This window comes from Notamacropus eugenii, chromosome 5, assembly GCF_028372415.1.
Source record: "Notamacropus eugenii isolate mMacEug1 chromosome 5, mMacEug1.pri_v2, whole genome shotgun sequence".
NCBI classification, from domain to species: Eukaryota; Metazoa; Chordata; class Mammalia; order Diprotodontia; family Macropodidae; genus Notamacropus; species Notamacropus eugenii.
The window spans coordinates 196,482,240-196,509,637 of NC_092876.1; the positions used below are offsets into that span (position 1 = coordinate 196,482,240).

Here is a 27,398-nt window from a genome sequence, read left to right on the forward strand (position 1 = left end):
TTATTATAGTCAAGATGACTTGAGTTTGAATTCCTTCTCTCACACTTACTTGCTGTGTGATTCTGAGCAAGTCACTTAACCTCTGAGCCTCAGTTTCCTTCTCTGTAAAAGGGGGATAATAATATCACCTACCTCACAGGGTGCTTGTGAGAATCAAGACATTTTATAAATGTGAATTCTTTTTAGAGGAGAAGGGGGAAGGACTTATTCCAAATATTTCTAAATATAGGACAAAAATAGACCACAAATTTCCATTTGTTTCTGTAAATAGAGAAAGGCAAAGATGTTGTTCTTTGAGTTTTTGCTCTTTTAGCTACATTGCATTTTATGCTGTGGATATATTGCTATCTACTTAAAATTCATGTGGTAATATATTCACTAGTTAGCCACAAATGCTATGAGGTCAGGTACATGTCCTATTTTTCTTCTGCTTCATAGAACATTGTGCACACATAGTAGGTATTTAATCAGTGTTTGTTGAGTGTTTTGTTGAAAGAAGGCTATGATCATCTGTCATCATTGGTTTCTTTTCTCAGACTTCAGGACCAGTTTTAATCTGTGTTATAGAAATTGAAATCTGCTTAAATCTTGACAGGAGATTTTATAACCTCCTTTTAGGTACCCATTACCAATTCATGATCAGGCATTGATTTAATAAAGGTCCTTAATTTAGTAACTTAAAGCCTTCTTTACTGTTCTGGGAATAGTTGAAATGGAAAGCTGTCACATTGTGAGTGGAATGTAGTTAACATACTCATTAAATTATCTCTCAGCCCTTTCTTCTTCACACTGAATAATCAAAGTTGCTTTAAATGTCCTACTAGATCTTAATTTTTCAATACTTCACTTATCCTTGTGTTTTCCTAGGAGTCCTCCAAGTTCTACAAATTCTTTTTTTGATTTAGAGCCTGAAACTTAATATATTATTTCAGTAATGTGCAATTTGGTGCTACGTGTAGTTAAATAAAAGAAAATACCATGTTTTCTAGTCTCAACTAATAATTTTTCTATTCCTCGAGATATTTGAATCTGTCTTAAAACATACGTAAGCATTCCTTTCATCTGTGCAGAAGACAATCCATCTATCCCTTCTTATCCTGTATGTTTACTGGTGATTTTAGCCTATTAGTCCTTCATAGAAAATCTATCCTACGTAGCAGATGTGGTCTATTAAAGCAATCTGTGAATATCAGTGCCATTGTTAGGCTATCTCTATTGGTTGTTATTCTTGCTACATGACAGAGACATTCTTTTTTTTCCAATTGCAATGTTTCGTGGATAATATCCCTTATTCCACTTATTGTGTGTAAGTATATCACTTTTGGTATTCTACTTTTGACCTCTCTGTCTCTTCTCATGGTCCTTTGAGTCATTTTTCATTTTTATTTTTCAATATTTATAGTAATCTTTAAATCATAATTAAGAAGCACTACTGGAATATTAACGTTTAGAAAATGGATTTTTGTGCCAAGAAGCAGTAGATACAACCACAGAGCTATTTGTTTGGTGATTTTATTTTTAATCAACATCTGTATCATAAAGTGTTCAAATGGAAAGAGGGGGTTCCTATAAATGAAGAAGATTTTTCTTTTGTTGATAACATCAAGCTTCAGAATACTTTGGGACTTTCTTAATGACATTCATGACCTTTCAGAAGAAATCAATCTAGTAGTCTTCATAGACTAAATCAAATTGATGATCAATGCCTATTGTTAGAGTATGACGTTGCTATTTAATGGACAGAACATTCATTTAGTCTATAATACATATATCTTAGGTAAGCATCACAGATGAACAATTTAATTCTAGGCCCAGAATTAAATAGAATTAATAGATAGGGCTGTATTACATTTGGGAATTTACATGGCGTTTCAAACATCCCTGAATTCCTAAATAAGTTTTTATATGAGATTCCAAAGTCAAATACAACTTACATGTCCCCAAAAGTATTACTGTATTTGTGAATCATAATCTCACAAAATTCAACTCAACAACCATTTACTAAACCTCTGTATTGGGCACTGTCTAAAGCACTGGGAACACAAAAGATAAAGATTAAAAGCAAACCTACCCTTGAGGAGCTTACATTCTACTAAGATTTTGATTTAATGAATTCCTGTTAATGGAAGGTATAGAAGTGGTCAAAGTTAACACACCTGAAATATGTTGTAGATACACATTCTTTCTTCAAAATGATCAATTTGTTGTTATCACAGTTTTTGTCATTTGATCTTCTGATTCATTCAACTGAAACTTGGCATCTCTTATGTGCAAGGCAATGTGCCAGATGCCATATATCCCATATGGAAAGTAGTCAACTCTTAATTTTTAAAGATGTATTATCACATTTTAAATTTAGTATCATATTTTTAGATTAGAATAAAATTTATCTGAAATATGCTAATAGTAGGAGAGATTGTTTACTAACTGAAGTTATTGGTAATAACTGTGTAGATTCAAATACAGGAATGTTATGTTAGAATAAATTACTGAAATAAAGGACAGTGCCATATATATGAGTGTCTCTTTTAAATCTTTGGCAATAGCATTTGTGTCTTTCTCATTCTTCTCCTTATAGCTTAATTTCACTAGAGGAGATTAAAAAACCCTATTTGTTTACTCTACCTCAATGAAGTTTTAAATAAAAAAAGACGTAGCTTTGGTGTAATTCATTAGGAAGGCAGTTTAGGCAAACTGGACAGTATCAGTTCCTAGGAAAATTCTAGATTGGCTCATTAAAACTCTGGTTGGTGAACATCTAGGAGAAGGGAAGTGGTACAAAGAACCCGTGTGACTTCATCCAGAGTCAGTTATGCCAGATTATCCATATTTCCTTTTTTTGGACAGAGTTGCTAAACTTATGTCAGGGGAATGTTGTAGATATAGTTTATCTAGATTTTAGCAAAGCATTTGTTAAAGTATCTAATAATGTTGTTGTAGAAGAGGGAAAAGGGTGGAATAGATGACAATACAGTTAGATAAATTTGGAACTGGTTGAATGGTCAGACAGTAGTCTGTCATTAATGGTTCACTGTCAGTTTGGCAGATGGTGGTGGAGTGTCAGGGACTTGTTGACCCATTGCTATTTAAACATGTATGTCAGTGACTATGATAAAAGGATGGGTGGCATTCTATCTCCTTTTTCCTAGATCCCAGGTTTTCGGGTCACCTGTAGCTGGGAGGCATCAACAAGACACATTACTTGGCAGTCAGGGTCTGAAATAATCTTGATGAGCACAAGTTCTAGGGCAGAATCTAATAATATGAAACTCAGTAAGGACAGATGCAGAGTCTTACAGTTGGCTCTAAAAATGTCAGCTTCAAAAGTGTAGGGATGGGGAAACATTGTCAGACATTGTCTGAAAAAGATATAAGAATTTGGGTGGGCAGGTTCAATATAGGGCTGATGTCGGAGATTGGCATTGAGAAGCATAGCTTACAGAGAACACTTGCTACTTTGTGCTGGTCAGACCACTTCTGCAGTGTTGTACTCAGCTACAGAAACCACAATTTAAGAATTCTGAGCTGGTGTGTGTCTAGAGCAGGCCAGAAATAATGCTGCAGTATCTTGAGTTCATGCCATATTGAGTGTCTTTAACCTATAGAAGAAAAGACTTGGGGATAGGAGGAGGAATAACATTATACTTGTCATGTATAAGAGTCATTAAACTTACTTTGGCATTGGAAGGCATATCAGGAGAAAATGGGCAGAAGTAAATTCAGGATTGATGTCATGAAAACCTCTCTAACAGTTAAAGCTGTCTGAGAGTGGAAAGGGGCTGTTTTAGAAGATAGGAAGACTTTATTGGATGTCTTCAACCAGAGACTGGAAGACTGTTGAATATGCTATAGGAAGAGTTCTATTCAGAGATGGGTTGGACTAGATGGCTACTTTAAAGCACCTTCCAACTGTAAAAAATTGTGTGATTCTATGATTTCTAACTTCATAGTATCCTGAGAGTCGAGGCAATAATGAATATCCAGACTGAGAGCAGGAAGTGTTAGACATGCCTATATTCAATTAAGTATAGACTGAAACCAATATTGAAGGAGTCTAAGACAACCTTGAGTACTCAGGCCTTAGGGGTCAGCCTGTTTAAGGGTATGGAGATAAGTGAAATATTGTCCATAGATGGCTGGCAATGAGCTTGCCAGTTGACTAAAACATAAAGAGGAAAAAAAGGAAATAAACTTGGAAACATAGGTTATAGAATACTTTAATGGCCTGAGTAAAGAGTTTGTATGACACTTTAAAAACAGTAGAGGGTTATTGAAGGCATTTAATAGTTTTGACATGGTGAGATCTTTGCTTTAGGAATGTTACTCTTCTCAGCACTTTTCAGGATGAGTTTGAGATTGGAATGTCAGGAAACAGGAATAGCAATTGATAGGCATTTGCAATATTTTAAGTGTAAATCAGGAAGTTCGGGCCTAAACTAATAGGTGGTTATCTGAATGGCAGGAAGGGGAAGGATTCCTGAAGTATTATGGAAACAAGAAGGCTTGGCATCTGATTGCCAGACTAATCTGAGGTTATAGAAAATCAAGGAGGTTTCTGAGGTTAAAAATCCACGTGACTATAAAGATGGTTGATACCCTCATTAGAAACAGGGAAGTTAGAAGGAGGGATAGGAAATGAATTCCATTTGGGGCATGTTAAGTTTAAGATAGGACACTGCTGGACATGTCCAACATGCCAAACTCAAGATTTTGATGAGTTAGTACGTAAGAAATAAATCAGTGGTGCTAATAGCCACCTTGTTGTTATTTTTGAAAGTGTGATGAAGATCATGCTTTGTGGAATTCTTTTTCTTAGTAAGAATATTTGTGCAAAATCAACCTTGACACTTAATAACATTTTTTTATTTAAGTGTATTTCTGTTTAATGTGCCTGCTCCAGTGACTAATAGGAAAATAGCTGGTTTATGTATTAGCTAATTTGTGTTTGAAAAGTCATAGTTTCATGATCTTTTTTATTTTTGGTAACTGAAAGTATTTAAGCAAGTGCTGCTTACTTATTAATAGATTGCTTAGATTGAACAGCTACTGGAGATAAAGGAATGTTAGCCTTTCTTGGATACATTGAATTGTATCTCAAGCCTTTCCACATGGGTGTTGAAAGATCTCATGAACAGTAGCTGTTCTGATTTTTGTTGGTTGTTTTCTCTAGGGAACAAGCTACCTTCTGAGTCAGCACTGGACTTGAAGATAAATCCTACAATTCATGAAACTGACTGATTCGACTAAAGGATGGATAGTTTGGGCAGCGTTGGACAGCTCTATGAGGGGTCTGTTTGTTTAACTGAGGGGATTATTGAGTTCAGCAACTTTTTAACTCCCTGATTAGATGTGAAAATGGGGGTTTGTGAAGGAATTAGTTTTGGCATTAACATTTATATTCTTATTGGTGTTGTTTCTATGTTATCATTGAAGTTCATGGAATATCCCTTAAAACTGGAGAAAGTTTGTCCATATACTTTTTGCTAGCAAAAATGATTAGTGTAGGGTTCTGCGATATGTTTCTTTTTTTCACACGGTACAGGAAAACATTATCCAGGCATGGACATGCATTTGTATATTACCTATTCTCAGTTATCGGTTCCATTTTCTAATTGAAGGTAGTATGTATTTGTTGTCCTAAACATTTAGGAATAACTTAGTAAGAAGTACTTGATTTAGTAATGAATGTTTTATATATTCCTTGTGGCTGATATACTTACTGAAGCTGAGACTGAAAAAGTCTTATCTACAACCATAATATGAATGGTTATTGTACTGACAATGCTTAATTAAATAGGCTTTATCTTTAGCCTGAGGAATATAAGTTCTTAAATATAATGAAAATTTCATGCTTATGATGTTAGTTGCTAGAATGGATTATTGAAGGCTCTTGTGGAATTTCCTTTGGAGAATTTTAGAAACAGAATGAATTCATATTTTTCTAGATGATGTAGTTGATATTAATAGTTTATTTCACCATTAACCTTTATAGCCTTGTAAATAATTCTATAAAAAACAACTGAAGGATTATAAATATTTTAGGATTGTTATTTTACTTTTTGAAAGAATTATTTAAATGTATGGTACTAGGAATTATATGTAGCCAGTACTGGAAGGATCCCCGATAATTTCATCATTGTGGGATAAAGATTTCCTTCACCCGTGTTGAGGAGCTGTAATATATAGAACCATAGTTCATGGTCTTTATGAGTTGCTGTGGCCCCTAAAATATCATCACCTAGTAGCCAAGCCTCTACTAAGACTCCAAACTTTTAGGTAGGCTGATCATCCAAAGACAGACAATTCAATCCATGGCCATATTCATGCCAAAAGCCTTTCCAGCTTGGGAAGACTTTTTGAAGCTTAGGATTTGTTGGCAATATACTTTTAAGATCATAGGTTCATATTCATACGACACTGAGTCATCAGATTAAGACATGAGTGGAAGATATTAAACATTAAACCATGTTTAAAAGCCCTCAAATAGTTCCAGTTTTGTCTGTTTTGAGTAAGAGAACAATAGCAGTTAGGGGGATCAGTAGTGTCATAGATGGTGGCCCCTGAGCAGAACGTTCAAACAAGGTAAGGGATTTTAAGGATCAAAGGTGAGAAAGGATTGCATTCCAAGAATGGGGGATAACCTGTAAAAAGCCATAGAGATGGGTTATGGATTGACAAGTTTGGGGGGAAAAAAGTAGGTCACTTGGACTATAATGTACAATCATTCTAGGAAGGTATGTTACAGCTAAATTGTCAAGGGCTTGAAATTTCAGAATTTTGCATTTTGTCTTAGCAGTTGTGAGCACCTGAAGATTGTTCAGGAGGGCAATGATGTTCGTCAGATCTTTGCTTTAGGAGTGTCAATTTGGCAGGTGTGGAGGATGAGTTTAAAAAAGGAGGGAAATCAGTTGGTAGTCTTTGGCAATAGGATAGAGGTGATGAGGGCTTGGGTGTTGATTGTATAAATGGAGAAATGTAAGAGATGTTGTGAAGGAAGAATTGGTAAGACTTGATAGATAAGTGGATGACGGAGGGGAAAGCATGCCTGTGCCAAGAGAAACAAATCAGGCTTGACTAAGATTATGAATCGGGGTAAAGATTGGTAGTACCTTTTATAGAAATAAGGAAAAGGCCAGAGTTAGGAAGATAATGAACTTTTAGTTATATTGAATTTGAGTTGCCTATGGGATAGCCTATTGAAACCAAGGGTATTTTGGGTATTATTTACATTATGCCTGATTGTATGTGATTTTATACATATTTCATTAGCAGCATGCCTTTCAAACTTTTAATGTAATTAGGAAAGCATGAGGATAAGGAACTATTAAGCTATGGCCCATATTCCATAATAAATGTTCTTATGGTAAACGTAGGTCATTATGTAGTGTTTTTATTGTGACTTACATAATAATAACAAGACCTTGATCATTTCTAGCAGTTCTGCTACTATATAGATAAGTAAGGAAAATAAATTTGGCCAAAGTTCAGACAATATTAATTTGCTGCAGTTTATCTAGAGATGGAATCATTTTTAAAAATTGTATTCATTAAAATTAGTGTTGTGCTATTGATATAGTATCTTGTGGGAAGTAGTAAGATTTTTTTTTCAGAATGAAGTAAAGCTTTTAATGATTGCTTTTGTTATTTCCTGTTGTGTAATGTAATAGAAAATTCCTAAAAGTTATTTTTTTAAGCCTTTACAAAGAGCTCCTTTTATTTGCGATAGACTCTACCGATTTTATTTATGGTTATTCATTCATTTAATTCATTGATTTAATGAAAATCAGGAGAACAATTTCCAAATACAAAGTAGAGAACAGAAAAAGAAAATTATGTGAAACTCTTGTGTATAACTGACGTTAAAGAAAAAGCATATGATAAACTCAGGTTAATAAAAGAATTTCTCATAAGAAATTTCTTTTGGACATAAAACATGTTAATACTTACTGGTAGTTGAATTTAATCCCGTAATATTAGTTTGCATCTTTCATACAACAATATTATTAAGAGCACTAGACTTGGATTTAGTTAGGAGACTTTGATTTTATTCTTATAAGCCATGTGACCATGAACAAGTCACTTGACTCTTTAGATTTAATTCCTCATTTGAAGAATGAGAGGGATGAAACTTAAGTTCTAAGGTTACTTCCAGTTTAAAAATTCAATGATGACAATATATGCATACCAGGTACTCTAGATACTACAAAATTAATGAGTGCCACGCTTGAAATCCTCTTATAAAGTACACTGTTTTCTTGTATCAGTCTATTTTTACTCTTTTGGCCATAATTTTAGTCTGGCCCTTGTGAAAGGAGCATCTTACCTGGATTATTGTGATAGCCTCTTAACAGAACTCTCTTCTTTCCCTCCATACTTCCACATAGCTCAGGTCTGACTACGTTCCTCCTTAGTTTAAGAACTTTTAATGGCTGCCTGTTACATCTAAGAAAATGTGGCCTTCTCAGTTTGACACTTTAAAAAGCCCTTCACTCTTGGACTCTTGCTTATTTTTTAATTTCACACAGTATTCTTCTGTATCTGCCGAATTCTGGCCAAATTGCCCTACAGGTTGTTTCCCCTTCTGCTTCCATGCTTTTGCCTAAACTTGATTTGAGGTATCATTTTAAAGTTGTTTGGAGAACAATGTTGGAAGAGTTTGGCTGAGTTGCTGCGTCTAATCTGCCATTTTTTATCTCCACCCTCTCCTAAGCAGAAAGAGCAGAGACTGTTATTTTAGATTTGGATCTTCATGGTGGGAGCTTTGGAAAGATTGAGTTGGTGGTGTGTTAACCTAAAATGGACTTTGTACTTTTAGAACAGCTGGCCTTCAGTGAGAGTATTCATAAATATTAGTGTAAATCAACGTAACAGTTGTTGTTTATTGTTTGTCCTTTGTTTTCGAAGAGGACCGCAACACCAGGGAGGTCATGCCATGACATGCAGGTGAATTGGATTTAAATGAGGTAGTGCAAAGTTACCAGCCTCACTTTCTTCTCTAGAGCCGTCTGGGTCCAGTGGCCAGATACACATCAGGTCTACTGGAGACGGTCCCTGTAACAATTGTAACAAACAATTAAATGTCCTTGATTTAAGCTAAAACTTTATAAGGATTACCTCCCTTCACCCCCAGGAAACTGGCTTATGATGGAAGTAATTATTACAGTATTTAAATGGTTTATTTCTGATTTTCCACATCATGTCCTTGTTGACTCAAGCATTTGTCTAGCATGGGACTAAGATTTTAATGACAGATAATAAAATGTTAGGATCCTTAGTTGGCATTTGATGATGTTCCTTGTTTAGCAGAATTACTCTGCCTTCCCTCCTAGTTATGCATACCATTTGGACACATTTTTGCTAGCTGCAAACATTCCACATATAAATCAACACTTAGTGAGTTTCTGCATTTAAAACAGCTTTCATATTTATAAGTTCATTCATTACTGTATACTTAATTTGAAAACTATATCTAGGAGATCAGAAGTTTTAGGTTAATTTTATAATGAGTCAGTGATTCATTAGCTATTGAGATTTATAATGATAATGCATTTCTTTAGAGCTATAAAATTCATGAAGCACTTTTCCTCACTTCAGTACTGTGAAGGAGGTTTATAAAGATCCATATTATATGAGGATACCGACAGAGTGACTTGCTTAAGGCTGGTCATGATTCGAACCCCTGAGGTCTTTTGACAATGCCTCATGCCCACATATAACAAATATTACTTTACTACTGCAATGTTCCAGTCAGTAACTTTGACAAACTTACTTTTTAAATGACCTTTATCATTTAACTGAATAACAGTAGAATAAAAGTGATCTTTAGTAATATTTTTTCCCTCTTTAGGGTAATCAACTTAAGTTCTACTTAAGCTGTATTGTGTGTATTATCTGTTGCTAGTCAGTTGTTCAGGTTGCTGTTCTCAAGGCCACCAACTGCTAAGATGCTATGGATTCAGTTAGGTACCTATTCTCTGTAGACTACAGCTGTAATTACAAGCTCTTTCATAAATGAATATACTTGGTCATGTGATTAGAGAGAGTTGTTAAATCAGTATGCATCTATCACGACGGTTAGAAAGTAATTTAGAAAACATTTGTGTGTACGTATAATGAAGTTATATATTATAATCTCGTCAAAATATTTGCTAAAGAGCAAAAAGTTAGCATAGACAGTGAATGTCTCAAAGCCCATCCAAAGCAGTTATGTCTTTGAAGTTCTGAAAAGAACTTATAAGAATATTTTGTCTATGTCATTTGAATAGCATTAGTCCTCCAGCATTTATCTAGTAGTTTTAAGAACAGCACTACAATGCAACCTTGGCATAATGATAAATAACCTAATTTTTCTTCATTTGCTCCCTTGGTGGTTTTGTATCTGGTATGTATAAGCCACAGAAACTTTTGTTTCAAAAGTTATTCAGTAGTTTAGGTCTCATTTCTGAAATCATATATTACTGTTGTTTCTTTTACAGTAGCCTTGAAATAGCCAGGTGGTTGTTTGTCAGGACATACATATCCCTTAGAAAAGAACATCATGAGGAATCCAAATGTTTGCAATGTTCAATATGATTAGGTATGCTTTTTCTGTTAACTGCTATTCTACCTATTGTCTTTCAAAAAGAGAGATTATTTTCAAATTAATGGGGATTTTGGAGTGCATTAAGCTCTGTCTAGTCTGTGTTCAGTAAATCAGGCTTATTAATTAAAAGTGAAATGTTTAAAAGTTGGATTTTCCCCTCTCACCTGTTCTTTTTTCAAGCCTGTTTCTTAGTCACCTGAACTTTTAACGTAGAAGTCATCCTCAACTCATTCTTCTCCGCCTCCATTTCTAATTAATTATCATATCTTGTCAGTTTTATTGCCATTATATCTCATATTCACGCCTTTCTCTTCACTAATATTGCCACCACACTAGCGTAGGCCCTCCTTGCCTCTATTTCAATAGCATACCAGTTGATCTCCCTGCTTTCAGTCTTCTTCCTCTATCAGCCATCTTTTACACAGCTACCAAAATAATTCTCCTAGAGCATAGGTCCAACTCTGTCACTCTAGCTAAAAACCCCTTCAGTGACTTCCTATTGTTACTTGTTTGAAAGAAAAAATTTGTTTAGACTTGGTTATCTGCTCTCAGGTGACTTCTGCAACCTGGTTTCATATTTATTTATATCTCTATGCTCCCAACAAACTGAAGCTTAACATTCTTTCTCTTGCTTCTGTGCATTCTTTACAATTATTCCTTGTCTGCCTCTCAGAATCCCGATCTTGAAAGCTTGGTCTTGTCATCTCTTTGATGAAACATCCCATGATCGTTCTCAATTTGTTAGTACTCACTCCTTACTCAAATTACTTATATTATTAGTTTCTCCCAAGAGAACGTAAGATTGTGAAGGGTAGATTTCATGTTTGTGTTTTTGTCTCTGGCTCTTAGCCCTGTGCCTTATATGTAGTAAGCACTTAATGTTGCCAAATTAAAATAGTTTTAAACTGTATCTTTTATTCATTTCTTCTAATATTTTAATTTGCCTTTTCCACTGTGGTGTCTGATGTATTGCTTCACATTTACTTATTACTGAGAATTGTTTGACTATCAGAGGGCTTCCTTAAATTTTCTTAAGCTCTGTAAGTAGGAAAATTTTAATTTCATCCTCTTAAAAAGAGAAAATTCACTGTGATTCTTTGAAGTATTTCACCATCATTCTCTCTAACTCCTTAACAGAGTTAATTGTAGTCATTGGACTAGAAAAAATAACAGGTGCTTGGAGTGAATGGTATATACTGTGAGCATAAATTGCTATGACTTGGAAGTTCTCATGTAAATTTGCTTCTTTTGTTCTTTATGTGCATAAGTATATATACACGTGTGTGTGTGTGTGTGTGTGTGTGTATTTTTTGCAACCTGTGTGGTTGGATATTAAAGAGTTCTCTGGGGAACTGAATTTTTTCAACTAGAGGTTGGCCTCTTTATAAAAATGAAACATCCTAGGACAAAGAAATATAAGAAAGAGAGAAGGAAAAAGAAAAGAAAGAAGAAAAAACAAAAAAACCCCTGCTTTGTTGGTATATAGTGTCCTGAGAAAGTCAGGTATGCATAGATATTCTGGTCATTATCATGTTACTGTTTTTTCTTCTTTTAAGGTAATATAACACTTTACCTCAGACTTTTGTAGCCAGATACTCAAGAAATATGGTAAAACATTTTGCAGTAGGAACCATAGTGAGATGAACAATGACAAGTACCATACTTTGAGTGAGAAGACCTGAGCTTGAGTCTCAAGCTGTATTACTTACCAGTTGTGCAGCCTTAGAAGCAAATCATTTAAATATGTAAAGCTTGTTTTCTTATCTGTATGTTTGTAACAGTAATAGTCACATTACTCACTTCCCAGAGTTTCCATAAGAATCAAATGAAATCATTAAGGCATACTCTCTGTGCTTTGTAACACCAGATTACTAATTCCATTGAGTGCAGCAAATGTTTATAGAGCACCTGGTAGGTAGCTGGCATTGGGGACACAAAGACAAATATCAAAAAGAGATGCCTGCCCTTAAAGCAGCTTACATGCTACTACAAGGAAACAGTATGTACAGAGATTGGTTAGTTCTTCACATTAATAATAATTAGTGTTTTAATAGTCATATCCTTTGCCAACCAAATAAGTCTTGAGGGGAAGTCTTTTGGCAAAACTCCACACACGTTAAAACCCCAAGGTTTCAAAAACATTCAAGAAATAGTGACATTCCACAGTAGCTTAGTTAGAATTTTAAGGATGTAAAGGAAATTGACACTGAATAAGATTATTAGAAAGGGCTTTTTTTCAGTTAACAGATTTAAAGATGTCATGATAAAGACATACATGTGAAGGGGCTATTTCTCCTTGGTAACAGATTTGTTGTAGATGAGAAGCTTAAGTCATTCATTTTTTCTCAGATAATAGCTATGGCTTCTCTAAGTTGGACAAAAGAAAGAAAATACAGAGAGCTTTAGAGTTCTAAGGAACTGTCAGAAAATGGCGGAAACTTGAGATTTTTTTCATGCCATGCCACTGTCTCTGTTTGAGCTGTGTTCTCCTTTTCTTTAAACGTGATGCAAGGCCACTGCAATCTCAAACTTTCTTATGTATTAGTATGTAGGAAACATATTATAGTTGTGCTGTGGTAATCCATGTATTGCCACAGGCAGCTAGGTAGCTCATTGAATAGAGTGCTGGACCTGGAGTTAGGAAGACTCATCTTCCTGAGTTCAAATCTAGCCTTAGACATTACTGCCTGGGGGACCATGGGCAAGTCACCTAACCCTGTTTGCCCAAGTTTTTTCCTCATCTCATTCAAATGAACTGGAGAAGGAAATGAATGGCAAATGACTCCAAAATCCCTGCCAAGAAAAACCCAAATAGGGTCATGGGGAGTCATTCATGACTGAAGAACAACTAAATAGCAAAGATTCATGTACGACATGATATTTTTAGAAATCAAGAATTGGAAGATATTTCCAAAAAGTCCAGATTGTGCCTTACCAGTAATCCCATCTAAAAGATTCCTAACAGGTAGTTGTCCAGGTTCCATGTGAAGACTTCTAATCTCCACTGAGATGAAACCCACTTCCTCGAGAGGCAACCTAGTCCATCTTTAGACCACTCCAGTTAGGTTTTTTTGACATCAAACATAAATCTGCTTTTCTAATTTCTACTGACTGTTCCTACTTCTTCCCTCCAAGGCCAGAACAAGTTTAATCCCATTTCTACATCATAGCTCCTGAAATACTCAAAAGATGCCTCAAAAGATGTGTATTTCCCTTTATCCATTCATCCACCCCTCCACCCCCAGTATCCCTACTTCCTTAAAGTTCTAATGAATTAGGCTCTAGTCCTTTCACTGTCCTGGTTACTTTCTTTTGGATGCGTCCTAGTCTCCTTATAAGTCTTTCATGCAAATGTGATCAAACTGGATACAGTACTTCATATGTCTTCTGATGAGGACAGGGTGTAATAGAACAATTATTATCTTTTTCTATGCACCAGGCTTTTTTTTTCCTTCAAAATTTTAAGAAAAAATATTACTAATATATTTGGTGTTCATATCACCTGTATTTCCTATTCCTCTCTATTTTGCTTCCAAAGAGCTGCCCCTTATAACAAAAGAATAAAAAAGAAATGGGGGAAACAGTTTAGGACAACTGAACAATACATTATATGTAGTGTTCTTTGCTTATAGCCTCCCACCTCCCGCCTCTCACTCTCATATCCCTCCACTGGACCAAATTTTGTTATTATGATTTCATAGCAGCAAGTTTCTAACTGATGCTTAGATGCAAACCCAAGTTAGAAACTTGCAGAATCCAGACCCAAGGGCAGGGTTCAGAATTTGTCCTGGATCAGAACTCTTAGGTGTTAGTGTAACTTTTTAAGTTCTCAGCTTGAGCTGTCTCTGAGACTGTAAAAGAATATCTTCAATACCCCAAGAAAACAGCAACACAATTGACCAAGACCTTTCCTTCTGAAGTTCACAGGGGACACAAAGACAAATATCAGAAATGCCTGCCCTTAAAGCAGCCTCTCACCCTAACATTAAGTCTTAAGTCAGGAAATAGATTAGAAAGATGAGCACAAAGGAAAAGCACCATAAAAAAGAAAAGAAAAACCCACACAAAAACCTCCCATCATTAAAAATAACTGTTATGGTAACAGGGATGCTTAAGACACAAATTCATAAGAAGAGATTGACTCCAAAGTATCTACAAACAAAGCCACAAAGACACAGCTTGAGCCAGACTGAATTAGAATTCCTGGAAGTGGTGAAATGAGTTTAGAAAAGAGTTTAAAAAAAGTTTATTTTTTAATGAAATGAGATCACTAAAGAAAAGAAAATTAGAAAAAACATGAGAATTATAGAAGAAAAAACTGAAAAGGGAATTAACAGTGTGGCCCAAGAAGTAAATAATCTCATTTAAACAGAAAATTCCCTGAAAATTGGACCAGGCAAAGCTCCATGAGAAATATTAAAATCAAGTCAAAAGATTGAAAAATTAGAAGAAAATGTAGCAAAAGCAATTCACCTGACCTGGAAAAGGGATCAGTGAGAAATAATTTACGAATCATTGGACTGTGTACATACTATGAACAAAGAGCAAGAGAGAAAGAGCCCAGAATCATATTTCAAGATATCATTAAAAAAAGACAGACAAACAACTTTCCAGATCTGTGAACCAAAATGCAAAGTAGAAAATGCAATCTGTTGATCACCCCGTGAAATAAACTTCCCAAAATGAAAATTCCCAGGAATATCATAGCCAAAATCCAAAGCTTCCAGATCAAAGTACTGCAAGAAGCCAGAAAGAGAGAATTCAAGTACCTAGGAGCCATAATATAAAGATCATACATTTAGTAGTCACTGATGTAAAGGATTGGAGAGCTTTGAATACAGTATTTTAGAAGGCAAAGGATATAGGCTTGCGAATAAGAACAACTTATCCAGTAATAGCTTAAGTATACTCCTTAAAAGGGGTGGGAAACTTATGAAAAAAGGATTTTCAAGCTTTTCTAATGAAAAGACCATAGCTGCATGTAAACTTTGAAGCTCAAATCTAGTAATGGAAGTATAAAAAGGTATAAACAGTCACAAAGGACTAAACAGGGATAAACAGCTTTACCTTCAAATACAGGGAGATAATACATGGGTCTCCTAAATGCTGTCATCATCATGGGTTGTAGATGTACTTTGATTAGATGAAATCATCTGTTAGAAACAGCTAGGTTGCTCAGTGGATAGTGGGCTGGATCTGGAGTCAGACCTGAGCTCAAAACCAGTCTCAGATACTTAGTAGCTATGTGACCCTGTCATTTAACCTCTGCCTTAAACCCTTGGAGAAGGAAATGACAAACCATTTCAGTATCTTTGCCAATCAAATCCCATTGACATCATTGATGTGCTCTGATCTATCGGGTCATGAAGAATCAGACATGACAGAAAAACTGAACAAAGTCCAAACTCTTATTTTGAAGGCAGCTAGGTGGCAGAGTGAATAGTGCTGGAGGCCTGGAATTAGGAATACTAATCTTTCTGAGTTTGAATCAGGTCTCAGACACTTACTAGCTGTGTGACCCTAGGCAAGTCACTTAACTCAGTTTGCTTCATTTTTCTCATCTGCAAAATGAGCTGGAGAAGTAAATGGCAAACTACCTCAGTATCTTTGCCAAGAAAACCCCAAATAGGGTCATGAAGAGTTGAACACAGATGAACATAAACAATTAGAAAAACCCAGGGAGTACTGTCATTTATTGATGATCTTAAAAGGAAAATGGAAAGAGAAAATAGGAATAAATCAAGCAGAAGGAAAAGGGAGATTAGGTAAAATTATCTCCTGTTATCAGGGTATGCAAGTAGACACACTCACATGTTTATACATATACATATATGCACACATGTATGTATATACATATAAAATCAAAGAGAATGGGGTGGGGAAATAGTTAACACTTGAATCTTCCTCACATCTGAACTAAGAAGGAAGAAAACATGGGTACAGAAATACATTTCACTTATCTGGGAGATAGAGAAAGGGAGAGGAGAGAATTAAAGGGATGGTATAAGGGATGCAAAATATTTCTAGTTCTTTTTGAGGTAGCAAAAAGTAGTTATCTTAAGGGAGACATACTGGGGAATCTCTGAACAAGTTATGGTATTTAAATATAATAAGAGTGTTATTGTGCTGTAAGAAATTACAATGGAAATGGTTTCATCCTGGGAAACCTAGGCAGAATTGTATAACTAGATGAACAGTGAAGTGAACAGTACTAGGAAAACAATTTATACAAGGACAATAATATAATAAAGACAAGCAATTTGGGAAGAATTAAGATCTTGATCAGAGTAATTACTAACAAGAATTCCAGAGGACAAATAATGAGCCTTCTGCCTACTTTCTGATAGAGGTTCATATACATTTGTGTTCATATGCATTTATACATACATGTAGGCACACATACATATTTGGATATGACCAATGTAGAAATGTTTTTTGCTTGGCTATATATGTTTCTAATGGCTTTTAGTTTTCTTTTGTTCTCAGTGGTAGAGTCAGGCAAGAGGTGGGAGGGTGAGAAGTCTGATTTTTTTTTTCGTTTTAAAAAAACTTTAATAAAAAAATTCCTTTCTAAAAGGTGCTTTCTACAATTTCTTCAAATAGAAAATTGAAGAGAATTTTGGCAACTTTCGTCATACTTGGAGACAAAGATTCACTGTACTAATAATAAAAGTATTATAATTTGAAGTGATATCATAGGTCAGAAGGAACATTTTTAGTGCATTGATCTTTGTTCATATATAATTGGGTAAGAACAAAACTTAACTAATCATTATAAGTCCTTTTTTTCAGTTAAAGGGATTTTTTAAATGAAATGAGGGGACTTTAGTAATCGATCACAAAAAAAACTTTTTTTTGGAACTTTCTAAAATTACAGAAGAGAATGAAGGAAGCATAGACAAGCAGAACAGTTTTTAAAGTGATAGGTAGCATTTGTTTATGTATGTTACTTTAAAAAGCAAGTAGTATGAAATGGAGATTCCTAATTTCATATTGATTGCTCTTTATATTTATTGTTTGTATGAAAAGATTCTTTTTTTGTGTTTAAGTTCAGAATTTAAAAAAGGACAAATTATTTCAGTAAAGTTACTTTACCTCTTTGTGAGTCTAAGTTCTTTGTTAAAAAATTAAAACTTTTTGTGTAAAAATTTAAAAATCATGGAGTTTTCATCTATGACCAAACAGATTTAATTTTGAAAGAGCATTAAGTATCAGAATACTTGGTTCTAGTCTTGGCTTTGCAAGTGACGTAACCTAGGTGTATTTTTAAACCAGGGATATTAATACCTTCTTTACGTAGGGATTGTTGTCAAGATCAACTTAGATAACGTATACTAATGAACTTTTAAAAGCACTGTAGAAAGAGCTATATGAGGTGACATAGCAGTATTACTTTAGTTCCTGATCATTTTGTTCAAACATGTATGTTTTCCGAAAACTAAATCACAAGTCATTGAATTTTAGATTTAAAAAGTATCTCAACAGCTGTTTTTCTAAGTAGTTTTTCTAAAGTAGTTTTTCTAAAAGACTTTGTTAGTAGTCATTCATTCTCTGCTTGAAATGATAGTATCTTTATTAGTAGTAGTTAAAACTCAACTTTTCTGAGATCTGTGATTCTATAATTTATAGTTCTGGTTACCCTGTGTATTTTCATGTTGTATCTTACCAAGTAGATTGCAAAAGAAGTTATTTTTTAAGTGTAGCTAATAATTGCATTCTAGTAGAGAGGTAAATGATAGACTGGAAGTGGAGGATGAAACAACAGCCAATATGGGAATTTATTTTGCCTGACTATGTCTGTTTGTTAGAATGTCTTTTTTTTCTCCTGATGGAGAGGGAAATACAAATGCTTGTTAATTTTTTTTAAAGTGCCTATAGGTTTAATTTATACACTTTGATTTCTCTAGATAATTGATCATGTCCATCAATTTTTTTTTATTAAGTTTATGTGGTCCTAGTAATAACACCAACAATATTGTGTTTGTCCTTCATTGCCGAAGAAGACCATGCCATCAGAGAAATGATGACATGACTTGTACTTGACTTGTTTTGAGTGAGGGAGGGCTGTGCAGGTCACCAGCCTCACTTCTCCAAAGCTGTCTGAATCCAGTGACCGAATATTCTTCAGGATGACTGGAAATGACCCAAGGATTCACTGGGAGGCCTTGGGCCCTTTAGGCCAAGACCTATTCAGGAACTCACTTAAGGTAACGCCCTTTCATTGAATAGGCTTGTTTAAGAAGTAGCCAGGGCATGGCCCCTTTAATGAGGCAAAGAAAAGAAAGACATCAAATTGGGAGGAAAACAGCAACAGTTACTATTAATAAACTCTTTAGCAGGAGGGTCCAGAAAAGAGCCTTTAGGCTGGGGGCAGGGACCCCATGGTGTCAGAGCTTCGCAGTGCAATGGTTTATAATGATGATGAAAGCTAAAATTTGTATCGTGCTACTATATGCCAGCTCTGTGTGCTGAGCATTTTACAATTATTATTTCAATTTATCTTGTAGGAGTTATTGTTATTATTCCTATTTTACAGATGAGAAAACTGAGGCACCTTGCCCAATGTATCACATAGCTAAGTAAATGTCTGATGTCACATTTGAATCAGGTCTTCCTGACTCCAGACACAGCATTTTATCCACTGGACTACCTACTTTTTCTCTATCATTTATGTATATTATTTTCAGCATATTAATTTGGATTTTATGGGGTTTTTTCCCATTTTTTTTTCCATTTTTCCATTGTTTAAGAAGATTAAGTTTGATTGAAATAAGACAGAGAGAGAGAGAATGAACTTTTATTTACTAAGTGCTTATTGTGTATTAGGTACTATGCTAAAGCACCAGAGATTTAAGTACAAACAAGCAAGACCGAGACTCCTGTCAAGAGGCTTATATTCTCATGGGGAAAGATAACTCATAAAATGGTTCTAGAAAGTAGAGTTTTGGGGAGTTTGATGAAGGTGGAAACTTGGGCTCTAGCAAGATCATAATTATTGTTATTTTTAATATCACTGTTATTACAAAAACCACTTACTACTGCTAGTACTGGGTGACCCAAGAGTCTCAGGTGGGGAGGAGGCAGATATGATAGATGGGGAGAAAAAGCAAACATGGGAAGGGAGCCATAAAGTGGTGTGGTCTGTGGACCTGCCATACTTACACCAATGAATTCACATAAAATTTTGGGGTGTGGGAAAATGAGTGTTCCAGACCAATGTTTTAAAATTCACGTGCCTATATGTCCCGTAAATGCTCCCTTAACATACCTTTAGTTAAGCATTGAACTTTTGTTATTGTTACCATGATATGTTGTTAAGTTATTTCATTGTCAACTTTGCTTTTGTTCTTTCCATGTAGACCATCACAATCTCTTATATATATATATATTTTGTATATATGTATATGTGTTGTGGCATGACTGACTCATTTGTCATTTCTTCTTCTTCCCTTGTAATTGCTAATCATAAGAACATGTCTTCACAATGGTCTAAGAAACCATTGGTTTGGTCTTCACCAAAGAGCAAGCACTGAATTATAAGCCAAAGGATTTGAGCTTAAATCCTGGCTTTGTTACCTACAAATTCTGTGTTATAGGCAAGGTCAAGTTGGTTTACCTCAAACCTCATTTTCTTATTTATAAAACACTAAAGAATGCACCTTTTGTTACGTAGATCAGAGGAAAGGATCTTTTCTAAGCAGCTGAAACAATTCTTTAATCCATGAGACTAAAGTTGCCAGTATTGTTCCATGATCTAAAATCCAGTGATTATTTCACAAAACCAATATGTCGTGCTTTACATGGTTGATGTAACCCTTTTTGTTTGAAAAAGGTACAAGCAGTTGGTCCTCTGATAAAGAACTTTTCACTGTTGAGTTCTTGCTTATTATGAAAGAGTAATACATACAACACAAAATGTAGTTGTATGAAAGGAACTGATCTGAAGTGAGATGGAACACACATATGCATTTTTTTGGAAAAGATTGTTTTTCTCTAAAGCTTCTCTATGAAGGTTTCATTGCTTCCAGAAGGGGAGAGGATCTTAAGTCCTCAGTGACACTGAAATGGTTTATCCAGTTATTGGGGAAAAGAGCCTAGTTGCTACATGAAATAAAAACTTGATTCAGGTCTGTTAAAGTAATTGTTATTTCATAAAACTAGTCTCTATGATTTGCATTTTTTAAAGGATTTCTTTGTTGTCAGATCCTTTAATAATTGCTTTCTTGTAGGACAAGACTTTTTTCTTTCATTATCTGTTTATTGTGACTGATTATTGGATGTATATGAGATGAAATCAGCCTTCCCCAAATTTCATTGTGCAAATTATTGTGTGCACACTGGAGATTGAATTTCTTTCTGAAACATTACTATAAGGCCATTTTGAATTGTTTTCCTTGGTCAACAAGGCACTGTTTCCTAAAACAGACTTTTCCACAACTGTAGTTTCCTGTACAAAGGCAGCTTTGTCTGGATTATGCAGCTGTTAGCAACTTGACTTATCTGCTTTCTGAACACGAGAATGTTCCATCTCTTATAGACATAATATTCAAATTACTTTTGGAAGAATGTGTTTCACACCCTGGAATTGTTCATTTCAATTTATGAAGTACCTACCATGTCTTAGACAATGTACAATATGCTCAGGATACAAAACAAAAAAATAAATAGTTACTGCGCTCAAGGAGCTTAAATTTTATTATATGGAAACAGCTTCTATCAAGAAAACTCAGTTTAAAATAGATACAAAGCAATTTCTAGAGAGAGCTACAGGTTTACGCTGCAGTTTGATAGAATGGGGTTCCAGAAGCCATGAGAGAAAGGGAATCAAATGTGATAATATTTGTAATGGACCATGTTAACATGATGCCTGGCACGTAGTTGGTACTCAATAGATACTTATTCCATCTATCCATTCAAGGGTAGGATGAAGTGGGAGAGACCGAGGTAGGGATAAGGTGGACATGAGTTAGTATGAGAGGGTGGGGATGGTGTCCAAGGAGGGGAGCTTTTGCTTAGGTAACTTAAAATTCACAGAAAGACAGATTAGGAGTCAAAACATTGGAATACTGATTGTCACAAGCCTTTCCTGTTAGCACTAATGTTGTTGATTTGGTTATTTCCTTGAACAAGAGATAGAGAGGTCGAGGGTGGGGAGAGGGGATGTAATAACCAGAATTGGTGGGACAAATGAGTAATTCCGGGGCCTGCCTGATGGTCAAGACAGAGGTTGGTGGAGTCTTTGGGATCTGGTTGAAATCAGAGGGATGAGGCGCTTTTGAGGAGCACTGCATTTTGAATGTTATCTCCCCAAGGTCAGGTGAAGCTCAGTAGTCTCTGATCCTACATCCCTGACCTGTGGAAAGAGAAGAGCAATAGGGCAGCAGCAAGAGTCGGTGGAGACTCAGGGCTCCCTCCAGCACTGAGTAGAAGACTGGCTGTCATGCTTCACGTCAGCCTTTTGGTCAAACAAACTTACAACTGTTCTTGGTCATGAGTACAAGTTTTCCTGCTGTGTGCTCCTAAATGCTCTTCAGCTACAGAATCTTCCAAAATGTTGGACTTTTCTTCCTCTCCCTCCCTTTCCCCAGTTTCCCCAACCCCCTTTTCCCCTCTGGTCTCAGTTATTAGTCAGGAGTTCTTAACTTGGAATCCAATAATTTATTTGTTTGTGAAATACTCTGATAGCAGCATTTCAGCATAACTGGTTTCCTTTACAAGCCATCGTATTTTATACATTTAAAAACATGATGTCAACATTCCATAGGCTTCACCAGATTTCCAAAGGCATCTATGATACAAAAAAATGCCAAGAACCCCTATTAAAAATAATTTTCTTGGCATATTTTTAAAGGATTTCACATAAATCATAGAATCATAGAGTTAAAGCTAGAAGGGACCTTAGAAGTCAGTCTAACCCAACTCCCTTTTAATAGATGAGAAAACTGAAGCCCAGAGAAGGAGAATGACTTACCCAAGGTGATAAAAGTCATAGCAAGGATTTAACCCAGGTCCTCTGACTGCAGATCTAGTACTTTTGGAATGCCTTGTCCCTGTTGGGTTTTTTTAAAGTAAGTTTTTATACTGCCTAAATTTTCCTTATACCTCTCTTCGTTCACCATGCCTTGTGTAAATACACACACACACACACACACACACACACACATATACACATACATTATTGCATACCCATGTTGCCATACTTTCTGTCTCTTCAAAGAATTGGCGGGGAGGCATTTTCTCATAACTTCTCTTAGAGCCCAAGCTTATTCTCTATAAATTTTTTGGTAACATTCATTTTGAGTTTTCTGGTGGTTCTTTCCATTTACATCATCATAATCATCATATATATATTGTTTTCCTGGCTCTGCTCACCTTACTTTGTGTCAATTAGTACAAATCTTTCCATATTTCTTCTGTATTCATCATATTGCTTCTTCTGGCACTGTGATATTTCATTACAGGACACAGTCATTGGGCACCTACTTTGTTTCCAGTTCTTTGCTATCACGAGAAGTGATGCTATAAATATTTTGGTGTATGTGGAGGCTTTTTTTTTTTTTCCTTTTTCCCTTGGTCAGTGACCTTCTTGGGGTTATATACTTAACAGTGGAATCCCTGGATGTATGGACATTTTAGCCACTTAATTTGCATTATATTTTTTATAATATGTTGTAAGAATGAGGGGGCTATTATAGTATTTCAATTAAGAGGTAACAGCATAATTCGAAATTGCTTTTCAGAATGATTGTATTAATTCTCAGTTCCACCAAAAACACAGTAGTGTTATCTTTCCACACCAACCCTCCAACACTCCCATCTTTTTGTCATCTTTCCAGTTCATATAGTTTTTAAAAATGTGGCTGTTTCCTCTTACCTATATTTACATGTATATTTGCAAAATTCAGGTAATTCTTCCCAAGTCCATTTCTTTGGTAGGCGCTTCATGTGGTGAACAGAGATGTCAACTTGAAATCAGGACTCTTAGCTTCAATACTTACTAGCTATGTAAATGAGCAAATCATTAATCATTCCTAAGCTTCAAGCTCCTCATCTTTTAGATAGTTATTCTCTGTTTCACACAGTTGTTGCAAGGCACTACATAAATAAAGACTGTTATAATTTTGCTTCACACTGCCACTTGGCCTTGAGAAAAGTGGATAGAAAAGCTTTATGTTAATATCATTTATGTAGCACTTTAAGGTTTGTAATGTGTTAGATATCAAGTGAGTGTGACCCTAGACCTTGGTCTTTGGCCTCTTAAATTTTTTTCTCATTATGTTTCCTATGAAGTTAGCATTTACACATTGGCTTTTTTGTGCTATTTTGCCACTCTTTGTATCTAATCATATTGATCAATATTATTAGGTTGAATTAGAAAAAATAAGCAATATTCTATCACCGTCCTCTGGTATCACGTTTTTCACCTCTGGCATGCCATAGCAGTCAAAGGAAGCCTGTCCCATCTGTATTTCTTTGTTTTAAGAGGTGGAGAGTGTGGTAAGAGATTTGTGTTATGTTATGCTTTCTGATGTCTTTGACAATTAATGGCATTTTAAAGGTACCTTGAAAAAATATTCTCTTCATAAAGTTCTTTAAAGTTATATGTTATTACCTTTGAGTAGGATTTAGAATGACTAAAATGAGTTTTTCATAAATTAATGTTTATTAATCTATTTTATGAAAAACAGGTGATTCAGTTAACATATTTTAAATTTTTTTCAGCAGTGTTGCTCTCTGCTTTCTGCTGAAATTGTGAGAGCAGTTACAAACCTCATAAATTCTGTATGATGGTGTTTTAAAATATATGATCTGTGGGTGCAGCTGGTGATAAATATTGAGGAAAAAGGGAAGGTTTCCACAGTTTTTTCCTTAGTTTGTGTTGTACCAACTTTTCCTGATACCACATTTGTGTTGTTAGTACTGAGCAATTATTTCAGTATGACTGACCTCTGATTTTGGCAAGATTTTGAGCAGTACTTCATTTACCAAAAAGTAATAAGACTTTTGTGAATGTTGAAAAACCCAGTGATATTCCAAAAATCATTGCTTGACAAACTTAACTGTGGCCTATAGGTTTTCTGTTTCAACAGACTCTATTCTCAGATAAAAGAAGTTCTCACAGTTTTTATAAATAAATATATTCTTACTCATATTTCCTAGTATTGAAATTACCTCTTCATGAATTCCAATTGAGTTTGCATAGCATTTCCATAGCACACTTGTAGTTGGTGCCATGCCCTCAAATGTTTCGGTATATTAGGAGCACTTATTCTTGGAGAGCAAAGACAGTATTATAACACCTAGTATATTTAAATCAGTTAATCATTTTATTCAATGCCTTCTGTGTATCAAGCATTGTAGCTGGGTATTAGGAATATAAAAAAAAAGAATAAAAGGCCCTACCTTCAGGGGGCTTATATTCCATAGATGCAGGCAGCTTTTTTTATTTTTCCCAGTAATCCTTGTTAAATGGATCTCCAGGGCATAGTTTAAATAAAATTTTAATTTTTTTCCTATTTATAGGTGAAGGTAGTTTTCATACTTTTTTTGTATAAAAAGATACTTGATTTTAAAAAAAACAAGTGCTTAAACTACCTTACCATGCCTTCAGTCTCTTAACTCTTAGGGAAAATAGATTAGATTTAGTGCCTGAAAGGTGCCTTTAATTATATTGAGTTGAAAATAGACTTATCATCTTTACTATCTCCTTTGGGAGCTGTTAATACTTTAAAATATATTTTAGGTTTGTGATATGTATTGCAGTATTAAAAATGAAATACTTTAAAATTATAATTGTTGAACAAACACAATCTTGCCAGTGACATTGGAATTTTAAATTCTTTTGGAAAATGATTGATTCTTACCATTTTGAAGTGTTTAATATAAACTTTGATGTGGAAGAGATTTGTGTGGTGGTGTCCTTTTTAATGTTTTTGACAATTACTGCATTTTAAGGGGAACTTTAAAAAATATTGCCTTCATGAAATTCTTTAAAATTATGATTTATTATTACCTTTTATTGAGTAGGATTTAGAATTACTAAAATGAGTTTTTCATAAATTAATGGTTTTTAATCTATTTTATGAAAAACAGACTAAGAAAATATTTCTTATTTTCTTCAGGAATGTCACTCTCTGCTGGATCCTCGCCTCTTCATTCACCTAAAATTACTCCACATACATCTCCTGCACCTAGAAGAAGAAGTCATACTCCAAACCCAGCAAATTACTTGGTGCCTTCTAGTGTCTCTACACCTCTTAATAATCCTGTTTCTCAGACTTCATCTACTGGCCAGGTTATCCAGAAGGAAACTGTAGGTGGAACAACATACTTCTATACTGACACAACTCCAGCACCTTTGACTGGAATGGTATGTATGTTTTGTAAAAGAACTCAATACTGTTATAACATTTCAACCTAAATTGATCTTTAAAATAAAAGTTTTCATTTTTGCCTTTTCAAATATAGATGGAGTGAATAACTGATCAGCTTTAGAAAGGATTAATTTCTCCTGCTTCTCTCTACCCCTAACTTCACTCTTTTAAAAAGAGTGAAATTAATTTGATTTTCTACTTTTAAAGCTTAAAGCTCCTACAATTCCTCTTTATGTCTTTTTCTTTCACTCCTTCCTTCAGATTCCTTTCAATTTGTATAAATAGATCTTAACCAAAGGGCGTAGTTATTTCATGTTCTGCGTTTTCCTTGCCCATTACAATTTCAGGGCATTTGCCTCTTGCAAAAATACCTCTTCACAGTGACTATAAGAGTAGGTTCCTGTTGGCTTATGAAGAAGCTATAAATCTAAAGAAATCAGGTTATCAAACTGATACATCTGTTAACTGAGGGGACAGCTGGAGAGTGAGTGAACTGATCATTTTCTCATCAGCTGTCAGGTCCAGTAGAATGAAGTAATAATTGGGTAGGACATCTTCCTTGTGAGCCAGGGCTTAGCGGAGGGAAAGACATCACAAGTCAAGTAATAGGTCAGAAATCATGGCATAAATACAAAGACCAAGAGATGCAGAATAACTGAACAGTGAAATCAGAGACGCAGAATGTGCCAGGTTGTCTCTCCTTACTGTATGCCAAACAAACTCTGCCACAAATCTGATTAAAAATAATTTTTGCCATCCTCACAAATCTGTTAGGTGCTAATATAGGAATTGCAATTGATTAGTCATATTCTATTTTGTTAATGAGATGTTGTTGGTATATAAGCAAATGTTAAAGATCACTACTTCTCCGAACTGTAGAGATAATGTAATTAAAGACATTCATCTGAAAATGTGTTGATCATAATTTTGCTTCAAGAAAGTGACCAACTCACAAATTGTGATTATATTACCTTTTAATAATGCACTGAATTTGTTGGATTTTTTTTTTTAAAGGTCTTTGTCTTCCAAAGTGATCACGGAAAAGAAAATCAAACACAAAATCCTGAGTTGTTCAGTTAGAACAGAAACTTAATTTCAAGTAATATTTCTTTCCTTTTTTTTTTTTTAAGAGCCATACTGTTAATGTTCTTCACAAAATACTTTTCAGAAAAATTTTTGGAAAAAATAAATACATGATTATCTTGATTAAAATTATAACAACTCAGGATCTTAATAAAAAAGCCTTTAGATAAATTTTAGGTGCAAATATGGCCACATTATTTATCTCTGAAATGACAAGTTATTCCCAAGTAAAAGATTCTATTTCTAGGAAGGAGATACATATTTAATGGCAGAGGGCTATTTCCTTTATTGTATTTTGCCTGGGTTCTTTTTTATTTAATGTAGCATCTGTGGAAGTTTTCTTTCTTTTTCAAATTGCA

General features: G+C 34.8%; 1 protein-coding gene across 2 annotated transcripts in view; it reads left to right on the forward strand.

The window, feature by feature from the left end:
* The window catches only part of PAN3 (poly(A) specific ribonuclease subunit PAN3), a 143,204-nt gene that overhangs the window by 81,143 nt on the left and 34,663 nt on the right, over nt 1–27,398 (forward strand). For both annotated transcript variants that reach the window (XM_072611816.1, XM_072611817.1), the window contains one exon: nt 25,705–25,952. In XM_072611816.1, the coding sequence (XP_072467917.1) occupies nt 25,705–25,952 (248 nt within the window). The remainder of the gene's footprint in view (nt 1–25,704; nt 25,953–27,398) is intronic.